This window comes from Podarcis bocagei, assembly GCF_964188305.1.
Source record: "Podarcis bocagei genome assembly, chromosome: 3".
Classification (NCBI taxonomy): Eukaryota; Metazoa; Chordata; class Lepidosauria; order Squamata; family Lacertidae; genus Podarcis; species Podarcis bocagei.
Window position 1 is genome coordinate 63,304,270 of NC_138127.1, and position 22,092 is coordinate 63,326,361.

The following is a 22,092-nucleotide window of genomic DNA, read 5'->3' on the forward strand; positions in this document are numbered from 1 at the left end:
ACATGTATAACACACTGAACAGATATTTCATAAGTTGTCCTTGAATAATAGCTGCCTAGACAAAATCAGATTTTGAGAAGAAGAAAAATAAAAATTCTCTTTTCAATGTCCATCACTAATAATAATTCCCCATATTAGTCAGTCAAAGCATTAAGATGTACTTTGGCATTCAATATTTCATAAAAGGACAAAATTTTAATAATGGAAAACATTCCATATGAAACTCTTGCAATCTTAATTTTTTTGCAATTTTGTACTCTAGGGAATTAGGCTGTGTAGGTATTTTTCTTCTTGAGAGTTTTGCAAAGCAGAGTCTGGAGAAGGCTCAGTAAGGGACAATATTCCAATTTATCAATAAAATACTCAAGAGTTTATTTGTGTGCTGCATTATCTTTTTGCAGACATTTATATCACCGAATAGTATCTGCTAGGTTTAGAGATTGTTTCCCTTTTAGGTACTGAGGGTCCCTTTTTTGTGTACCACAGACTAATTTTGATCAAGGGCCCCCCTTCTCTTGATGCAGACCTTGAGTGCCCATCTTGATCAGGAGATGATGTGCCTGTAGAAGGTAAGAGAAGTAGAGCAAAGCCAATCCGATCAGCTTGAGTTCCAGAAGGTTTTATACTCCTGAGATTATGTTCCTCTGAGATCCTCTGGTGATCACTAAATCAATGCCTCCGTGTAGTGGGCCTCCCATGTGCTCAGATCAGCATTTGTAGTTTAGATGACCCAACTGGATTTCTGGATGAGAAGCTATATATCAAGGGTAACCCTGAAGTCCACCAACCTAACAATTTTTCTACCTTGAGTGGAACTGAGATCTCTGAGTTAAGGCTACTGGTCATCTGCAACTATTATTGTTGGTAAGATCTGCTGTCAGCTTTATGCAGACAATTAAGAAAGCATCTCTGCAACAGCTGATGATCTCCAATTTCAAATTTTTACATGCTTCTTATTGCATATTTGAATAGTTGTTGTAAACTGTATAGATGATGTAAGCCCAGTCAGTAAGGAGCACAGGGTCTTTATGCAGTATTTATGCAGATGATGAAGGATTCTTTGGAAGTCCAAAATTTAATGTGTTTCCCTTTTCCTGAATATAACCCCCTGTACTTTGCTTTAGTGAGATGCTAGCTTAATGTCTTTAATGGAGGAACTGCTGAAATGCCGAGGTGATCCTCTGATATTTAGACAATGGACAGGAAAGAACTTCTGAAATTTCAGGGCATGACATTCTCCACTTCCAACCCTTCCAAACATTTGAGAATCTCAACAGTAATCTCCAACCGTGATTGTGGGCTTGTGCTGCCACTACCACCTTGGCTTAGAGTACTCGGAGGGCTGCTTTTAGAAGAACTTAGGACTGAAGTTGTTTGGAGTCTCCTCCTCCACTTTCGGACTGACACAGTCTTTTTCTTGTCCTTAGTTTCAATTAGTCCAGCTTCTAGAGAATCTTCAAATACTTTTTCTTTCTTGGTCTTCTCTCCCCAGTTACATAGCTAGAGGATTTTATCTGGCTTGCATGCTGGAGGCCTCTGGAGATCCTCACACACTAGTTATCCATCTCTACTGGGGGAGAGTACTGGCCAGGTACTTATTTATGGTAGAAATGCAGCCTCTAAACAGGGCTTTTACAAATCCATTCACCTGGGTAATTATGGTGATAGGCCCTCTCTTCTTTGGTAAATGGGAGGGTGCTTTTAATTTTTTTACTATTGTTTGAAATGTTGAAATCAAACTAAAAAAGATGTGTGGAGACAGAGGACGCCAAGCCAGTCCCCCTGTGGGAGAATGCTCACTCTGTTATCCTATGTATACTAATCCACTGGAGCAAGAAGGATTGCAGCTTAAAGAGACTGCTGGTGAACACAGAGGGTACAGCTTGATCTTCCCTTTCAATCTTCAGCCTTTTTGCATTCACTCAGTTCTAACATTTCAAACTATTTTGAACTGCAAAAGACTAAATACCAAAAAGTAATAGAAACAGAAAATAAGAGTGAGGAATAGCATCAAGAGATGCTGGATATTTCTTTCCTTTTCTTTGGAGGGGTTACTATTTCAGACCAAAAATTAGTCTATGTTTGCACATATTTCTAAGCCATAAGGTTTGGTCGATTAAACAGTACTATGAATGGGGTGCATGCTCATGCATACAGCCCTAGTGTTCCTATTTTGCGTCTCCCTTCCACAAGTGGATAAACAAACCAACAGGCTATTTTTATTATTCTATTCTATTCTATTCTATTCATTTATTATTGCATGCATACATTGCTTTATACAAATATAATGAAATGCAAACTAATAAAATCAATTAAAAGCCAAATTTAGGCTTGGTCAGTGTAAAATCTACACCTGGGATCATGGTGTGTTTCAGCCAGACAAAACAATTAACTTGAAGGTCATGCTTTGTTGTTGGCATAGCAATCATGGTTTGCTGAGTGAAACAAGCCAGAATCCCAGGTTTGCATGTACCTCTAAGCTTGACTGTTTGTGCTTTGTTTATCTACTGTAGAAAGAAGGAGTGAAATGGGAACACTAGGGATGTGCGCACTAGCACACAGCTCATGCCTGATTTGTGTGCAAAAGCAGCCTTTGTAATATTGTTTGCATTTTTAATTAAGAGCAAAAGGCTGCACTTCTTACTGAAAAGTCTTCGTTAAACAAATGTTGAATGTATGCATGTTTACTCAAAACTAAGAAGTAAGTTCAAGTGGAGCTCACTCTCAAATAAGTACACTTTGCATTGGAGTCTTAAAATCAAATTTGTAAGCTGGAAGCTAGGCAGTGTTTTACAGGAGAAAGATCTACTGGATTTTTCCTATCCCGCCCTCCATGAATCTGAAAACTTTACTTATAAAAAAATAAATAAAGGAACAAGGCTTATGGAAATATTAATTAACTCTGGAAATGCATGCAAATAAGTTTTGCATCTTGAGAAATGTTATCTTTTCTTAGTAGGCATCAATATTAAAGTGATACATATTTGTCATGAAGGCTGTTGGAGGAGGAAACAAATCATCATTCTGAAGTGCCTGAATGAGCATACCAACTAGAACTATAGTTTCATCATTAATTCTAATTTAAAATCAACTCCAAAAATGTAGCTCAGAAAAACCTGCATCTAAGAAGCAGGCGCACTGTGATTTCTCATATGTTGTCTTTAGTCTTTTTCAAGGTACCACAGGACTCACTGAAAATCAAATGGTCCCTTTTTCTTGCCCCCTCTTTCTTAGACAGAAAATTAATATGAACATGTTATTAGTCAAATTCTACACTTTCCCCACATGTTGTGGTTGTAAAAGAAAACAGCAGTATAAATACTATTCAATAAAACTGTATTTTTGTGTGGCAGGGAACACTCTTAAAATTTCAAAAGGTGGGGGAGACCCTTTCAAATGTTGTTGAATAATCTCAAACTAAAACTAACCCCCCCACACACCAATTTGCATAAATCTGCATTATTCTATTTTCTTCTGCCATATTTTCTTCATTTTCCCCATTCCCATCTCCATGCCTACTGCCTGTTGTTGTCAAGCAGCAAGTCCAAGAATATTCTTAAGAAGCCATATATAGATTTCAATTAAAGAAAACACTCACTAAATATAAAAAAACAAGAACTCAATTTCACTACTTATTATGGAAGAAAAAACACATATTTTTCCTGACCTGTAATTTTTGGATTGGTGAAAAATGGAGTTGCTTTTCCTTACCTACAGTGTACCAACTAGCATCTGTTAATTTGTTGATGACAGCCTCCTGATATGTTCCATCTGGATTCCTTACTTCCACCACAGTTCCTACCTAAAACATAAAAGCCACTTAGGTAATCTCCAAGGCAATAATTAGAAAATATTGTACATTTCATTTTTTATTCCTTTAAATTCAGTTTCTGCTCTCAAAAACCAATCTACAGATAAAGTGTGTGTGGCTGCATTTTGGGGGAAGGGGAATTCTGAAAAACATACCATCTTCACACAAGGCTCTGTAACATGCCTCTGAGGCAATCTAATGTATGTCAGGTTTTACTTTTCAGACTTCAAACTATATATCTATTTGTACCAAGAGGGTGCCTTTTAGAACTACTTAATAGGATTATTTCACAAGTGAATTTTGTTTCACTCAAACCAAGAAAGCTATAAATATCAGAACATGCAATGTACAAAATTATATGAAGGCATCTTTTTAAAAAATGACAAAATATGTTCTATGATGAAGATTCAAAGAGAACTGTGTGCAAAGAGATGGGCAAATGGGGCAGCTGGTCAGTTTTCTTTTCTGGCTGCAGCCCTTCCTGTTACACTGGTCAGGGATGATGGAAGTTGGACTTCAGGGGGGGGGGGAATGGGAGGACCAAAGGTTGCCCACACCTGCTATGGAGGTTGATCTCCTGACCTTCAGGAGTACCTGGACAGGGGAGATGAACAGCCATGGTGCACTCACAATACACTTTGGATCCTGGCCTACAGAAGTTGCAGTTTTGAAATTCTCCTCCAGATGTTATCTTATACCTTTAAATATAACTATTATAACCAATAATCCGGAACTCAGATTTTAAAAAACACTAGTACATACGACACAGGTTCATGAAAAAACAGAGACATACATTACTGACTTCCACCAAAGTGAACACATAGTATAACATGACTGCTCAGACATGGCTGGAATGTATAACACACCTGCCCAAACATTCAGTGAAGTTATTATTTATGGGACACACCACCTTTTGTTGGATCCAGTGAACAGAAGAGCTTTTTGGGACTAAGATCTAGTGGAAGCCACCACTGAAGGAAGGAAAGGAGATAATTATCACCATTTCCTCTTGCAGTCCCCTGTGCTACCTATTCTGAAGGGTCCTTCAACCCACCAGAGCAGGGGGAGGGGTGGCAGGGGGGGATATGAGGCTGAAAGGGGAAGGATAAATCAGTGAAAATTGTATCCCCCTTTGAAAATGTCTTATGAGTGGAGCTCCACTCATGAAAAATCTGGATTCAACTCAGTATATAGAACTATAAGCCAAAGAAAATCAATTAATTAGCATAGAACTGCTACCCTGGAGTACACAAAAATTATGCTTAGAAACAAGTGTTTTTTATGAGTCGGTATGCCTAAATTATTTTTAAAAGACAGCTTTCCCAACTTTTACCCCAAAATGCTTCCAAAAGGCACTTTTCAGAAATGCTGATCTGCCTATTACTACTTCCTTACTGCCAGCAGATGGTGAACAAGAGCTAATGGTCTAAGTTATTCCCTAGAATAGTTGCCTAAAACAAAAAACAAACTTCTTTCTACCATGCCTTTAAAGTCTAAATAAGTAGGCACTGATGTTTCAATTTCTCTGAATCTCAAAGATTAAAGAAAGAAAATCTCTAATCATTATAGCTATTAGATTTTTGAGGATGAGGGACTGAGAAAGTCACCCATTTTCGCTCTAAAGTAGTATTTTTAATATTCCTATATTAAAAAAAAAAGCTGCATGCCTCTTTAAATTAACCACCATATTTCCTTTCTGTCTCCTGTCTTATGCTACCTGGAGAGTTCTTATGAAAGGAGCAATTAATATTATAGAAAACAAAAAGGAAACTACATTTCCTCCATCATACCACCACTTGTTTTACATTTTAAGGGCAGTTACCATTCATTGTTCTCCAGAAGGAACAATAATTTTCTGCCGTGTGCTGTTTTCACTATTAGACGAGTGACTGTGGAGCTTTATTCAACAACTTAAGGAATCAGCAAGTAAAACACACACCATTTCAGTAAAGTCTAATGGTTACACTTGCTTATTTTAGGGTAGGAATGAGAAACCTCCAGCCTGTTGGCACGCTTGGCCCACCAAGCCATTTCCCCCAAATCACGTCCATCTGTCCATAAGCTGACATCATTTTTTATATCACCTGATGGGTAGGAGGGCAGAGTTAAATCCTGCAATGGCTTGTTTCCACCAGGAAACAGGGAAATACACCCAAAGCAGCAGAATTTAACTACCAAACATATTCTTTGCGTCACACCACGAAAAGTGAAACATGTTGCAAGAAAAGGGATAGCAGATCATCTCTGGCTGAAGCAGGATGTGCTTATGAGAACTCCATTGAATCCTGGAAGACCTGCTCCCTGCCTGCTCCCTGCCTTTTCCCCACCTGTCCTGGGAGGGCAGGGTGTTGACTGACTCCTGCTACAATAGCTGAGGCTGCTTACGCTGGGGTGTTGCCTAGGTACTTTTGTTGGGGAGGGGGGTTGTTGCTCTTATTGATATTATTTACCGTATTTTTCGCCCCATAAGACGCACTTTTTCCCCTCCAAAAATGAAGGGGAAATCGGGGTGCGTCTTATGGGGCGAATGCCTGCAAGCCTCGCGCGCCCGGCAGGAGGTCCGACCGGGTGCGCAAGGCTTGGGGCGGCAGCCTGTCGCCCGAAGCACGGGGAGCCCTCTGGAGGGCTCCCCCTGCTTCGGGCGAGTGTCTGCAAGCCTCGCGCACCCGGCAGGAGGTCCCACCGGGTGCGCGAGGCTTGGGGCGGCAGCGGACTGCTTGCCGGCACGCAGAAGCTTGGGGCGCGCTGACCTCAGCTTGCCCCAAGCTTCTGGATTAGCGCAGCGCACCTGGGGGGGAAATAAATTTTTTTCCCTTTATTTCCCCCCCTAAAATCTAGGTGCGTCTTATGGGCCGGTGCGTCTTATGGGGCGAAAAATACGGTATTTTGCATCTTTGTTTTAGATACTATGATTTAAGTGGATCTTTTTTCCATTTGGTTTTGTACTTTTTGGCATTTTCTTTATTGTTGATGACTACTTATGTTTGTAATTATGTCTTTTTCTTATATTGTAAGGTGCCTTGAGCATAGCTTTAACTATGGAAAGGCAGCATATAAATAAAAGTACTTAAGTTTATGAGAAGTCTCTAAACTATTCATTCTTCTGGTTGGAACCAGGCATATGGTCTTGTTTACGCAGCACCAGCCAGTGAATCAGTGAGCTGAGCAGCACTGCTAGAAGCTGCTGACGGGGAGATAGGATAGTTCTTGTCATAAACATTAGGAGCTGGTGCTGAAGCAAGGGGTCTCACAGTCTGCACTGTGAAAGTGTGTGTGTGTGGTTGCTGACTGCCAGTATAACAACCCCTTTTGCCTGTCAGCAACAGTGTACTTCCACAGTGCTGATCACAATGCTCCCCTGCCTCCTAGCACATGCAGATAACAACAGGAATTCCCTTCTCTCTTCACTGCTCTGCAGCAGCAACCAACAATTCCAACTAACAAACAGCTTTGCTGGCAGCTACTGGATTTAAGGAAACCTTTCCAACAACTGTGGGAGTGAGCAAAGTATGCAGCTGCATCAATACGGTCAAGGCCACTGTGGGCAGCAGTCACTGTCTGTCCCATTAAAACTAAAATTTTGATACTGCTTAAAATAATAAATTCATTGTTAATCTCAAAGCCAACACTATATATTCCATAAAAAGTAATATTTTCAGGCATGCAGTTCTGAATGTAGTTAATTGCAAACTATGTGTTTTAGATATGCCAAACAACTGGAAAACAGAAAAAAATACATGGATTTTAATGAAAGATCTGTGAGGAGAAACTGACAGGAATTTAAGTATCCTGCTCATTTGTCTTCATGGCAAAATTCACAAGATTATCCATTCCCAACACATTTTCCTACACTTATTCATTCACTACAATAATTTCAATAAATTTCTGTAAATAAATAATCATAGAATCACAGAATTGTAAATTTGGAAGGCACCACATGGGTCATCTAGTCCAACTCCCACAGACCAGAATTGTCCTGGACTCTAAAAAATTACCCAGCCAGGCACTTTCGTTAACATGCTCAGTCAAAAATCTAATAGCTATTAATGGGGGCTCAAGACTTTAGTCCTTGTACAGCCCCTGAACCACATGATAAGCACTTTTCAAACTGAGGGGTGTATCAAAAGCAGTTTGTGATAGGGGATGGGGATGTGGTCCAGCAGTTCAAAGGGGGTGCGGGAGACTTAAATTCAAAAAGACTAACACAGGTCCCTTGCATGATTCTCCGCACAGCATACTAGACCTGGCCTAAATTTTTCATCAGAAGAAATGGCATAAGCTACGCCAAGACACCGTACAAAACACTTGATCCGAGATCCAAAGAGGCCAATAAGTGAACAGAAGACACTTCCACATGTGCATAGCAATGTGTGTTGTCAATTCCTGGCACACATATCACACACCATTCTGTACTTTTCCCTGACCCTCAGGAGTGGCTTTTCTGGGCTGGGGAAGGGAAGCCCAGGAAGCTGCAGTGAAAAGGAGAGGCCAGAACACTGTGTGTTATCCTTTGGATCCCAACCCATTTATTTGCAGAATCTGTTCTATCACTGTACGTACCATGCCAGAAACAAGCTACTCTACTTAAATTCTATCGATCAGAACAGCTCAGATTTTAATACTATGCAAACTATATTATATCCTGCTTAAATAATAACTGTTCATTCTTCACAAGGTAATTGTGGTGCAATGTAGTAGGATTATTCAATAATTACACCTAACTTTATATCTATATATACATCACTGTAAATATATTGATTTGTTAGGAAATATTTTTCATGGTTAATCATTCAAATATATTACCTTTAAAGGGCCTTTTATGTGATCATCCTGAACTTCCACAGTTGATGAATCATGCCTAAATGTTACCTGCAAAGCACAATTTAAAGGATTGTTAAAGCAGAGCAAGTGTACGAATAGCTATCTTTACTATTTATTTATTTAGGATGTTTCTAGGCCACCCTTCATTATAACCAATCTTGTGGTGGTGAACAACACAATTAAAACTCATCCAAATTGCAATTTTAAAAATCCACTTCATAATAAGAGCAAATATGATTAAAGCCCAAATCATTAAAATACAGGCCTTTATTCAAGGACAGAGTGGGCCTGCAACCTCCAGCAATAAATAAAGCTAATATCCTACAATTGCCTGGGCAAATGAATAGTTTTTTCACTTGACAACAAAATGAAAAAATAATAGGCACTAAACATACATCTAACAGAAGGGCATTCCACAACTAGGGCACATCCGTTTTCAACATCCCCACATGGTGTACAGATATTTCTGAGTTTGAGCTTAGCCAGTCTACAGTAGCTGCAAATTATGCCACTAGCAGACAAATAACTATATATAGCATGTCTCCCCTATTTATGGCTCTATTTGCCACTAAAATCTAAAACATTAGAAGCGCCACCCATTTTATAATCTCCATTAATTTATTTTGCTTTTTTTCCCTTATAAAGGAAAACGAGACGTAATGCAAAGGACACAATGCTGGAGTTGGACTAAGAAAACCTTTGTTCATATTCCTGCTCAGCCATGAAGCAGCATCAATTGTTGTGAGATTATTACATGCATGCTTCCCTAACTCCTTGAAGGAAGGGTGGCACAGAAAAGTAATCAGTAATAACATCATTAGCTTATGACTGAAGTATTACACACAAACAAAAGAAGATACATACATTTATACTGTCTATTTATAGAAAACTGAATCCCATAGAACTTGAGTGTTTTGAGCAGGAGATTTGGATTTAACTGATTAACTAAACTGCTTAAAAACAAACAGCACTTTACATTAATACAAATGATTATTTTATAAAAGCAGGGTTTTGAAATACACAGGGAACATCCACCACATGAGGCTTCCTGCTTCAAAACTTTGCCTTCCAACTTGTGAAGGGTGACAAAACAAGAAGGGAAACAAACAGATGTAGTGTGCTTATCCCTGTAGACTCCCCAAATCCTAATCAGAACACCTGAAGAGGGCTATAGCTTTTCTTTATTTTCAGATATATTGGTGGCATAATGAAATTTAGCAGGATTATTAAATGATTATGCAACGTCTACATTTTGGTGTTGCTTTTAAAACAACACTAATGACATTTTGGTGCTGCTTATCATTTGTGTCCCTTCCTCAAAGTGATCTTAGAAACTGTTAGGAAGTTAATCTACTGGAGAGGGAGAACAACTGAGCACTCAGTCCTAGTGAAGTACTTCACTAACTCATCCCTCTTAAAATGCCTCACTTCAAGACCCATACATTGTGGAGTGCTCTGAATATATGCTATTTTTTAAATGAAAAATTACACACATACATACCTTGACTTTGACCAGTCTTTTTGTTGTCTTGATTTTGGCCTCACAGAAGGCCCCTCTATATTTTGCACTCACATCAGTGCCCACTGTCAAATATGGAGGCTCATCAAGGGCCTAGAAGAGAAGAAAAAGGAAAACAACTGGCTTTTAATCTCTCCCCTGATATTTCAAAAGAGGCAAAATTATTACACTTATAAGAATAAGCAATCCACTACTAAATTTCAGTGAAAACTTTTCAATGGGAATACTGAAATTGATAGCCATCTTCAAATACAGTGGTGCCTCGCAAGACAAAAAGAATCCGTTCTGTGATTCTCTTCGTCTAGCGGTTTTTTCATCTTGCGAAGCAAGCCCATTGACGGATTAGCGGCTTTTAGCGGCTTATCTGCTGATCGGATCAGCTGATAAGCGGATTAGCCGCTTAAAAAAAGGGGGGGGACCAGCAGGAACTCGCAAGACATTGTCGTCTTGCGAAGCAAGCCCATAGGAGATTCGTTTTGCGAACCACCTCCAAAACGGAAAACCCTTTCGTCTAGCGGGTTTTCCATCTTGCGAGGCATTCGTCTTGCGGGGCACCACTGTATCTAAAGAGCTGACACATGGAAGATGGAACAAGCTTGTTTTAGTCTGCTCTGGAGGGTAGGACCCAAACCAATGGCTTTAAGTTACAAAAAAGGAGACTCCGGCTAAACATCAGGAAGCCTTTTCCGTCGATAAGAGTTGTTTGCCAGTGAAATAGATGCCCTGGGGAGGTGATGTACTCTACTTTTTATGCAGAGGCTGAATAGCCATTTTTCATGTATGATTTAGTTCAGTGTTTCCCAACCTTTTTTGGGCAAAGGCACACTTGTTTGATGAAAAAAATCTTGAGGCACACCACCATTACAGCCCCGTGATGTCAGCGCGAAGCGTCACGCCGGGAGGGACGCACGAAAGTGTAAGTTTCAATTTTTTTCCCTCCCCTCCTGTGTAAAGGGGGATGCACTCTGCTAAGTAAAGGCACTTGCCACAGCAGCGTCAACGTCACAGCACCCACCGGCACCCAAGAGAGAAGGGGTCTCAGCAGCCCTTTTGCCAGGAAGAGGAGCAAGAACGAGAGGAGGAGGAGGAAGAGGAAGAGAGTCCCCCCCCAAAAAAAACATTCTCCTTTTGATCTTCCTTATTTGCAATTCCTCATTGCAAAACAGCGGTTGATATACAGCTGATTTTTTTGTTATTACAGTCCCCACCCCCTCACCTAGAAAAACACCACCTGTCAATTTTATTATTATTATTATTATTATTATTATTATTATTATTATTATTATTATTATTATTATTATTATTATTATCATTATTATCATCATCATCATCATCATTATTATTATTATTATTATTATTATTATTATTATTATTATTATTATTCCCCGCCACTCTGGGAGGCTGAAGCCCTTTAAGGCTTCCTTCTGTCCACTCTCTGTGAATTACCTGCCCGGAGCGGGTTTCTGGGGGGGGGGCGCTGCTGCCGGTGTCCTCCCCGTCGAGTCTCGCCTTGCCCGGCGCGTGGCGGCCACCCTTTCCCACACTCTGCCCGCTGCACTGCCAAGCCCCGCGGCTCGGCCTGTCAGCGTTACCGGGCTCGGCGGGCGGTAATTCCCGAAGAAAGCCGGCGGCGCTTGAAGAGCTGGCAAGCCCCCATTTGCATGTCTGTTTTCCGCAGCCCTTGGAGAGGATTAAGTTCCCTCCTTCCTGCCGGGGAACCTCCAAGCTTTGGGGGTGGGGGGGGAGGAGGCAGCAAAGCGAGGCAGGAAGGAGAGCGCGGCTTGGCTGGGTGAGCTTTGGCAGGGGCAGGGAATGAGAGCCGCGAGGCGGGCGCTGCGGACGGAGGCGCTGCCTGCCGAGCTCGCAGGCAGCCAGGCAGGCAGACGCCGAGAGCCCCGCGCTCGCCCGCCTCCCTCTGGGGACGGCGCCCCAATCAAAAATTTGACTTTTAAAAAAAAATCTTTCGGATTTTTTAATTTTTCCCGCGGCACACCAGGCAACATCTCGCGGCACACTAGTGTGCCGCGGAACAGTGGTTGGGAAACACTGATTTAGTTGAGATTCCTGCATCACGGGGTTTGGACTAGATGGCTCTCAGGGTCCCTTCCAATTCTACAATTCTATGATTCTATATGGAACTTTTGAAAAAAGAGTCCTCATATTGTTCTAAGCAAATTATGAATCATGCTCATGGTAGTTCTCCATTCATTCAGTTCCCAAGCATTATGCCTGGCAAATTTCATCTCCTTCTATCCTTGTCAAACAGGACCTGTTTAAGCAACTAGAAACCTAATCTGCTTAGACCTTGGCTAGACATTGATCACATCAAAAATAGCTAAGCCAGTCAATATTAATCTAGATCTTGACCCTGAGACCAAGGAAACTTCCATAGAGATGGTATAGAATATTGTTACAAAAATTACAGGGGGGCACATTTTTAAAGTTGTTAAATGTTACAAATATTATGCCTGAATGTATCCTTTCAACTTGACAGCTAGGGAAGCTGCTTTTCCTAGAGCGAATCAGAGCTGCTCCCCCATTTCCCCTGCCTTTTCTTGCCCTTTTCTCCCCACTCCCACACCTACAGTAGCTGTGCACCTGTCTTGCCCCAAGCCACAATATTTTTCAACAGAAATGGATCTAATGGGACAGTGTGTCAATGAGGTGTCAATAATGAGGGCTGGTGAGGTGGTGTCTATGGCTGCTTCCTGTGTGTCTCCAAGCCCCTAACTAACATTAGTGCAGGGATCCAAGGGCAGCAATGACAGGGACAGCACTCAGAGCTCACACAGCTGCTGGAGAGGGAGAGGGAGGTGGCAAGACATGCACAAGCACACAAGGAAGAACAAAGAGGAAGGTGCTCCCAGGCTCTTAGGCTGTACTTTATGGGCTGAACTGCAAGCGCTCCTGTCTTCTTCTGCCCAGATGCGGGAGACACCATAAATATACAGCTGGCTCTCAGGCATGAATAAACCAGGCTCGAAGCCCTGAACCAGCAGTGAGCCAGACACTTGCCTGTCTGCTTGTGGTATCCCTTCCTGAAGTTAAACTCAGGAGGAGGGAAATTAGATCAGGACCCAACAAGGAAGAGGTGGAGCAGCCTGCTCTGCAGTCTCTGCCTAACTTCTGTTGGTGCAGCAGATTCTTCAGGGAATTCCTCAGGGAGCCAATTCCAAAATCTAAACTGCAAAGCAAGCCCCTTCTTTGCTGGGCAAGGGGCTAGACATTCAGGCACAGACTGCTGAGGGACAGATGCTTTAGGCAACATGGGTCACCTCTTTCCCAAACAGTAAAAGTGCAGGACTCTCATCACAAATAACTTTTGCTTCCTGTATAAGCTTATTGCTAATTCAAAGCTCACACAATCTTTTAGATTTTCTTTTTAAATCGGAAAAGCAGTAAGACATAGTGTAAATCTAAAAAGTTGTTTGTTTCCATTACCTAGGAATCTAGAAATATCGGTGCACTTTTAAAATGCACCAATCATTCCCTACCTCTCCTATTTTTCCCCCAAGGAACTGTGAGAATCAACTTGGTGAATAAGCTGTAAAATTATTTTTCTCAAAAACTATTTGCTCTTTTTTTTTGCATCGGGCTCTTACACTTATCAAGAGCACAGAAATATTTCAACAGGCACTAATTCTGCTATCAACATGCTTCCCCTAATAAACTGTAAGATGCATAGATCTGTTTCAGATGGAATCAAGAAACATTAATTTGGTGTGTAAAAACCCAGGTTTTGATATCTTTGTTTGGGCCAATATCCTTTTTAAAGCTTTTGAGCTTGAAGTATTCTATAAAATATTGAAGTCACACTGTCCAACAAACAGAATTTGATCCCATTTCTTAAAACCACTTTTAAGATTTCTATAGATTTGGCAAGGAAACCAACCAAGCTTAGGCTGTTTACAAGGTGGGGGCTCAGTTTGAACATGAATTTTTTATCCAAGCTTTTATACATGAAAATGAAACACAGTGTAACATAATCCTTTATAGAATTAATGATGGACATTGTGTTGTATAAAATATAGCCTTCCTTGAAACAGGAAATAAAAGGGCCAGTTGTGTGCAGAAAATGGTAGCTGCATACAACTGTTGGGAAATATAGTACAGTGTTATTTATCAGACAATTACATTCTGTCACTTGTGGCTTGCCTTGTGATTACATTGTTTTTTCCAACAAAAATCACATTAGATGTGTTAATTAGCATACCTATGGCAGAATATTTTTGTTATCTGCCTGTTAGCTTAAAAGAGCTAGGAGTTCACTCATCATAGTGCTCAGCTGTGGCTGCTGGCAATCCTGGCTCTGAAGAACCAGGCGTTTTCTAAGAATTATGCAGCTGTAGTATAAGTGCACAAAGCTATAGAGAGGGGGAAAGAAAAGTGCTGCTTTGCTACTGAGCAGTTTCCCCAAGACCAGTTGCTAGCACACTACAGCCTTCTGTGTAAACAGTTCTGATCAAAGAAGATAATTTAACTCTCAACCTATCAATGAAATACATTTATATACTGCTTCATACCAGAACAGTCTATGAGCAGTTTATAAAAAGACAGCAAACACTACACCCCCCCCCCACACACACCAGAATGGAAATCTCCTCTCCTTCCATATCCCACACATCCTCCCTAAATCTGCTCTGGAGGGTTCAGACATAGACACAGAATCATAGAGTTGGAAGGGATCCAGAGGATCATCTAGTCCACCCCCTGCAATGCGGGAATACGCAGCTGTGCCATACAGGGATCAAACACTGAAGGAACACCCCAGAACAGGTTTGGGGAGGGAGGTGCAAGAGGAGAGCAAGGGAAAGTTCCTCTGCACAGTCAAAGGTTCTTGTGTTAGCGGAACAACATCACTGGCTAACACCCAACAGATCCAAATGGAACAATAAAACCCCAGAAAAGCAAGAACTAAGACGTGCATGGTTTTTCTGGGTGGGTTAAAAATTTTGCCCAAATAAAAACCATGCCAACTTTGCCTAGCCTTGTGATACAAAATTACACTGTAACCATCATAGATGTTTCGGACTTATGAAAGTTGTTATATGAGGTTCCAATCCAATCCACCATCAATTTATACCAGCTGGGCTGCTGTAGCTCAACTGACATCCACAAGCATTTACACTGTAAAGTGTAAGACCTGACATGACTGAATAGCAGCGCTGCTATAGCTAGAGACTATCTCACCTGCACAAGGGAGGTGTGATGTCACAGCAAAGCACAACACGTGTCTTTTGCTGCTGCACTACCCTGTTTTTTTGTTTTTGTTTTGCACTCTGAGGCTGCCTGGTCTGGTAGCGGGGCAGCCCCCCCCCCAAGATGCCTAGACATTTTGTTTTGCCACCCACAACCTAGCTCCCAGGAGCCACAGGGCTCCTAGCGTTCCCCAGTTTCTAACACTGAGTCCTTCTATTCATAGAGGGCAAGCCTGGATTCCACCTACTAGATATATTTGGGAGTAGAGGGAAATGAAAACTAAAGTTGCATGCACACGAAAGCTCATACCAATAACAAACTTAGTTGGTCTCTAAGGTGGTACTGGAAGGATTTTTTTAAAAATTTTGTTTCAACAATATTCTTTGTTAACAGTGTTCTGCTTTAACTACCAAAAAAGATTCTTCTAGTTTAATGAAAATTATTGGCTTTTTAGGAAAGTACTTTGAGTTCCATGATCATGCAAAAGATTAAGAAACAGCAACAGAAACATTTAATACATAATAAATATAAGACAATTTGTCTTCCCGCACCCCCCCCCCAATGTAGCATCTAAAAGAAATATTTTTCAAAATCTTAACTAAAAGGTGTGATTCAGAATACTAAGGGTTATTACCACTACGGTACTTGGTGATCCCAGCCAGCTGAAAGACTCAGCTGGTGAGAAGGAACCCTTCACATTCTAACATGCCAGGAATTGTTTCTGCCAAAGAAATCCCACAAAAAGACACAGATAAAAATATGTGGCTTATGGAGGAAAAACAAATGCTGCTAGACACAGCAACTATACATTTCATTGAAGTCCAATCAGTCTTTGAATAATTTCAAATGAATTTCATGTGGGTTACAATGTCTGTCAAAAACTTCTTTTTGGCACCGTATACACACTTGCCAACAAAACTAAGAATGCAAACTAAGACATGTATAAACATATAATCATCTCCAAAGCATTCAAAGACCTGACATGGTATAACATTTCAGATGACATAAGAGAGACAAGGTGAAACAGGCAACATATCCTGCTGTCATGGCTTAGTAATACATTATGTTTCACACATGCATTCACATTAGGTGTTAATGGGGGGAAAGTCGCTACTCTTTGATTAAGGCTACACAACAGGAATACAATTGGAGATGCACCTCAAAAATGTAATTTTAATATGATGTTATACCAAGGAGTTCATTCTTGCTGCCAATTTAAGTTGCGCCAGTACAGTATCTGACTCAATGAAATCCCATTTTGTCTGGAAAGATGAACTAAACAGGTGAAATTAGGCGAACCAGAGCAAGCTCATCCCTTAGCATCTGCAGCAGGAGTGACTCTCAAGTTATGCAGAGAGAGGTGACAACTGGAATATGCAGGGGTCTTCCTCACTGCCTGATTCCTGTGGCAATCAAGCCATACACGGTGTATCTACTAACTGGCCATCTTACAGCTTTGGGGAAGGAAACTTGATGCCTGAGGCACTCTGAGCACCAGTAAACATATCACTACTAATTATCATTCATCAAAGTGAGGAATGTCAACCAAAATGTTGCACATGGAACCTCTCTTTCATTCTAGGTGCTTTGCACTTATTTCCCATGGTGGGAAAACTTGGTCCTCCTAGGACTCCAGGTCCCCTTCTCCCCTTTTCGATGCAGAAAAACCCATCCCACATGTATCTGAACCTGCATGAAAAGTAAACAACTAGAACTCTGGGAAGTATTCAACTTTTTGTGCAAGCTCAAGGATTAGCACGAGCACAAAGGGATTCTCTCCTCTTCTCCGCCTGTGCAGTCTGCAAATCTGCTCTGGAGGGTTGGGGAAACATCCAGAACAGATTTAAGGGGCAAGGCAGGGGACAGTGTTCCGCCCCACAAGCAGAAACTTTTGTGCTGATAGAACATTCACTTTAGCAATATATTGAATACAACCCCCTGTGTTCAGTTGAGCTCAGTCCAGATAGGTTTGCTCTAGTCACCCTCTTACCCTCTTCTCCCCCAGTTCTCGTACTTCAACTCCATCTTTCTTACTGGTGACTATAGTGTGCTTACACAAACAGAATTGTACTGACTTAAACTTGGGGGCTTTAGTATGGAGTATTCTTAATATGATGCAGCTGCAAATACAATATTTATTTATAAATTAATATAAATAAATGTAAAGATTATATGCCAATATAAACAAATAAACAACAAGGCAGGTTTTTGGCTTAAAATTCTAGTACAGAAAAACACAGAAATGAGTTAATAACTATGCTTGGGCCATTCGCTTAATCCAGGGATCAACAAAGCTTTTCAGCAGGGGGCTGGTCCACTGTCCCTCAGACCTGGGGGGGGAACTATATTGGGGGGAATGAACGAATTCCTATGCCCCACAAATAACCCAGAGATGCATTTTAAATAAAAGCACACATTCTACTCATGTAAAAACATGCTGATTCCTGGACCGCCCATGGGCCGGATTTAGAAGGTGATTGGGCCGGATCCGGCCCCCGGGCCTTAGTTTGCCTACCCATGGCTTAATCACCAAGATGAAGGGGAAAGAGTAAAAGTGAAGCTGAACTTTACTGTGGGAAAAGAGAAAGAACCAGGAACAATAACAACAACAAAAAAGGTTAGTAGCTGTCCTCTCTCTTGAGTTCAGAGAAATGTGAAGAACAGAGAAGAGTAGGAAAGCTGAGATGCAGGAGTTACCTGTCCTGGTGAGGAAGGGATGAGAAGGTGTTGCTTATCTCAAATTTACTGAGTTTTCTTTGTGATGGGAGGGGATCCTTCCACAAAAGGGCACAAGAGTAATCACACTTCATGATTGCTTTATGCATGTTGTGGGAAATGCTCCCTCTCTCTGATAAGGCTCAGGCTGTGATGGAGTGGTGAATAATGTAGCCCATGAGCCCAACTCACTCACCTTCTTTCATAAAGACACTGGCTGGTGCCTTTGTACAGAGGTTCATTAATACCAGTGAAACAAAATAACAAACATGGTTTGGAGGCAATTGGCAAGGGTGTAAGAGGTAAGGAATCTAGCTAAAGTCTAAATGAAAGAGGGACAAAAAGGAGCAAGCTTCTGTGATCAATTGAGGCAAGGGGACTAAAAGAATACTAAAAGAGAGTTTGGAAAAGACTTTCCAGGAGTGTTCCAAGACAGCTGAACTTGTGTGGCAGCCTCCTGAGTAAGAGACTGCCATGTAGAGGAGCAAGGATCAGTCTGAGTGGGGAAGACTGAATCCAGTGGGGATGACTCATGCCCCCAACATGTTAAAAGATGTTTTCAGAGAGGTCCAGTCAGGTACCTGAGTAACTTTCATGACAAAGACAAGGGTAGAGAATTCCTGGGACATCCTGAGTGTAATTAATTCAATGTCATGCCACAAGGAAGAAATCCAAGCCACAGGATGTTTCTGCCCATTCAAACTGTTTTCAGCAAAATAATCTTGCTTTGCCGATAAAAGAGGTCAAGCTTGAAAGTCTTTAGAAAATGCACACAGGCTTCTTTTTTCACTTCATTAACACAGACTATGAGTAATGTGCCTTTGTCCTAGTATAAGGGTATGGGGTTTGGGTTTCTTCTGAAAGTCAACAAGATTATTTTATTTGGGTTAGAGTGGGGTATGCTATCAATATGCTAGTGAGTAGCATGTGTTTTGATTATCACCAACATATATGCTAGAGCACGGGTGTCAAACACAAGGCCCGCGGGCCAAATCCGGCCCGCCAGACCTCATCATGTGGCCCGTGTAGCCGCCACCAGCCTTCACCTTTTATTCTCGCTTCTTTTTTTTTGACACAAGAAAGCCGCCTCTTCAGCGCATGCTCAGCAGCCTACAAGCCAGAGAACGTCTGCCCTCTAGCGGCGCCGGCCGTTCTACACAGGAAACCTCTATTTTACATGCATTCAGGAAACCTCCCCTTGTTTTTATATTGAGTGCATATTGAGTCCTATAGATACAACCGGCCCTTTGAGGGTGACCAAACTGCTGATGCGGCCCCCGATGAATTTGAGTTTGACACCCCTGTGCTAGAGCTTTCCCTGTCCACCCCTGTAAGCCTCCTTCACTTCATCTTGGAGAGTTCTAGTTGAACCAAGAATCTCAGCAACAGGCTCCCTGGACTATGCACAACCTCTTGTGGTCTTTGTTCAAAAAAATATAGGAGCAGAGCCCAAAGAGGTGACTGTTGCTATCTAAACTTGGATTAGTGTACTCCTGGTCCTGGATGGTCCCTGGCCACTATTAGTTGTTATGCGAAGCTCTACTGTGGCTTCAGGTGGGTAAAGAAGGTTGGGTGGAGGTAGCCTTCTTGGATTCTCAATTAACTCAAATTGGCATTTATTTTGTTGCCATTAATTTTATGCAAAGGGAGGGAGGATTCCAACAAAGCTGGCCACTTCTAAGTTCTTTCCCCACACAACCGCAATTGTGCTCCTTTGTCCTCCTGGCTCCAAGGTCCATGGCAAGAAGTTGCCAGCATAAACTAATTGTGGATTGCATAATCCTATCTATATGTTGAGTAGACTTTAGTGTGATCAAAACAAATTACGAAGATACAACAGAAATAATTCCAGATTAAGAACAACTTCACATTACCTTTTCTAACAAAAAACAAGCATGTAACAATAAATATCTACAAAAGTTACTGTTTACTTCAATACAACTGCCACTCCATGTATTCTAAAAATTGGTCAAGAAGCAAGAGAAAGCCATTCCTAACCAAACACACATGGTTTCTTTCCCTAAAGCAGGCATGTCCAAAGTCTGTTTCAGGGGCCTATCCAGCCCGTTGGTCAGTTTAATCTGTGGCAGTTTATTACCTGGGGTAAAATCCTAAAAACAACAACAACAAAAAAAACCTTAACAACTCCAATCCTAAACCTTAACAACTCCAATCCGACCCTAAAAAAAGTCAACAACTTTGGTTGGCCCTTTGGTCGGCCCCCACGGCCCTTCACTTCATCAAATCTGGCCCTCTTTGAAAAAAGTTTGGACACCACTGCGTGGGTGTTTATTCCTCTGCAGAATGGGAAGCAGCTTAAAATAGGACCATCAGTATCACTGCATTTTGTACTATTGTTTTCAGCAGTTTTGCCAATTTTTTTGCAATGCTTAGCATTTATAAAATAATATATAATTACTGCTATGTATTACACACATGTTATTCTATGTGCTAGAATGAGAAAATCATGAGTATAAAATAAGTTCAAGCAAATGAAAAAAGTATGAATTACAAAACTGTGATTTGTTACTTCATATGTGTATGCTCACACACAATTCAGAATATGGTCCTTTTTTGAACAAATGAATATTTTAACCATATGTTCCCAGGACATGATTCTATACAGTTAAAAATATAAAACAATTCCAACATCATTAAAGGAGCAGGCAAAAACACAACACATCTCTATAAAAAAATAAAGTAATTGAAAGAACCATGGACATGCCTAATGACCTTTTTCTACTTTAAAAAAAAATAGCACAAATATTATACTTTCCTGTCCCCTCACTCTTTTGCCTTGGCCAGCACAAATGGTTGGGTTGTGGATGTAGTGTTGATTGCTCTACTCCTAAAGCCCTGCTGTTGTCAGTCACAGTTTAGGGTTACAGCCTAACTCAGTAGCAATTGACACACTGCATCAAGTGTAGGCTTCACAAAGGGAACAACTCAGATATCAAAATGTAGCATAGGACTATATAATTGTCTTTAGAAAAAGCAGAGAGTGATAACTGTGTACAACCAACAGACATCTAGCAGCCTAGGAGAAACAACAGCAACGATAAAAAAGGTAATGAGTGGATGAAGAACGGTCTTCTGAAAACCTGTTATGGGTACCCTGCCAAAGGATTCCAGATACAATACAAACAACTATGAGAACGCTGCTGTTGTACCAGGGCTGCAAGTGCAAGGAACCCTACAAAAGGTAAGCAAGGGAGGGTGGCTTAGAGGACGTTGGACCATACCATGAGTCGGCTGCCTCAGGCAGCAAATTCTGAGGTGTGGAAAGTGGTTAGAAATGTGTGCCACGTGGGCGCATCAATGAAGTGCCGTGAGACAACCCGCTCAGGTGGCATAGGGGGTGGAAGATCCCAATCTGGCCCTGGCGACAGTGGCTTCCAATACAGGTAAGCCAAAGAAACAGCTGAAAGCCAAAGATAAGGAGAACAGCAGCAATACCTTGAGGAACACCCCCTTTCATCAAGACTCTTGGAGAAAAGGGGGTGTTCCCCCAGAGCAGCTGCTTTGCCACTGGTCTCCTCCCACCCCATGGGGCATGGATGAGGAGGCATCAGTAGCACATCTTGCTTGAGGCGCCCAAAGGTTTCAGGCCAGCCCTGCTCAAATGAGTATTCCTGCACACTCTCCTGTCCTGTTCCCCAGAAGGAAGATAGGTATGCAAAAAAATCAAATATTCATGGACACACATTGCTTCTCTTTCCACTATTGTGTACTTGCTTAACAAATGAAACTCAACAGATTGTAAAGGTAAAGAACCTGTGGACGGTTAAGTCCAGTCAAAGGCGACTATGGTGTGCAGTGCTCATCTCACTTCAGGCTGAGGGAGCCGTTTGTCCACAGACAGCTTTCCAGGTCATGTGGCCAGCATAACTAAACTGCTTCTGGTGCAACGGAACGGAACATCGTGCCAGAGGCCAGAGCACATGGAAATGCCGTTTACCTTCCTACCACAGCCGTACCAATTTCTCTACTTGCACTAGTATGCTTTCAAACTGCTAGGTTGGCAGAA

General features: G+C 41.5%; 1 protein-coding gene across 7 annotated transcripts in view; it reads right to left on the minus strand.

Annotated features, from left to right (window-relative positions):
• ARID4B (AT-rich interaction domain 4B) overlaps positions 1-22,092 on the minus strand; it is an 83,894-nt gene that overhangs the window by 43,740 nt on the left and 18,062 nt on the right. For all 7 annotated transcript variants that reach the window (XM_081186199.1, XM_081186198.1, XM_081186201.1 and 4 more), the window contains exons 3-5: positions 10,134-10,244; positions 8,615-8,680; positions 3,712-3,802 (exon numbers count right to left, since the gene is read on the minus strand). In XM_081186199.1, coding sequence (XP_081042325.1) covers positions 3,712-3,802; positions 8,615-8,680; positions 10,134-10,244 — 268 coding nt within the window. The remainder of the gene's footprint in view (positions 1-3,711; positions 3,803-8,614; positions 8,681-10,133; positions 10,245-22,092) is intronic.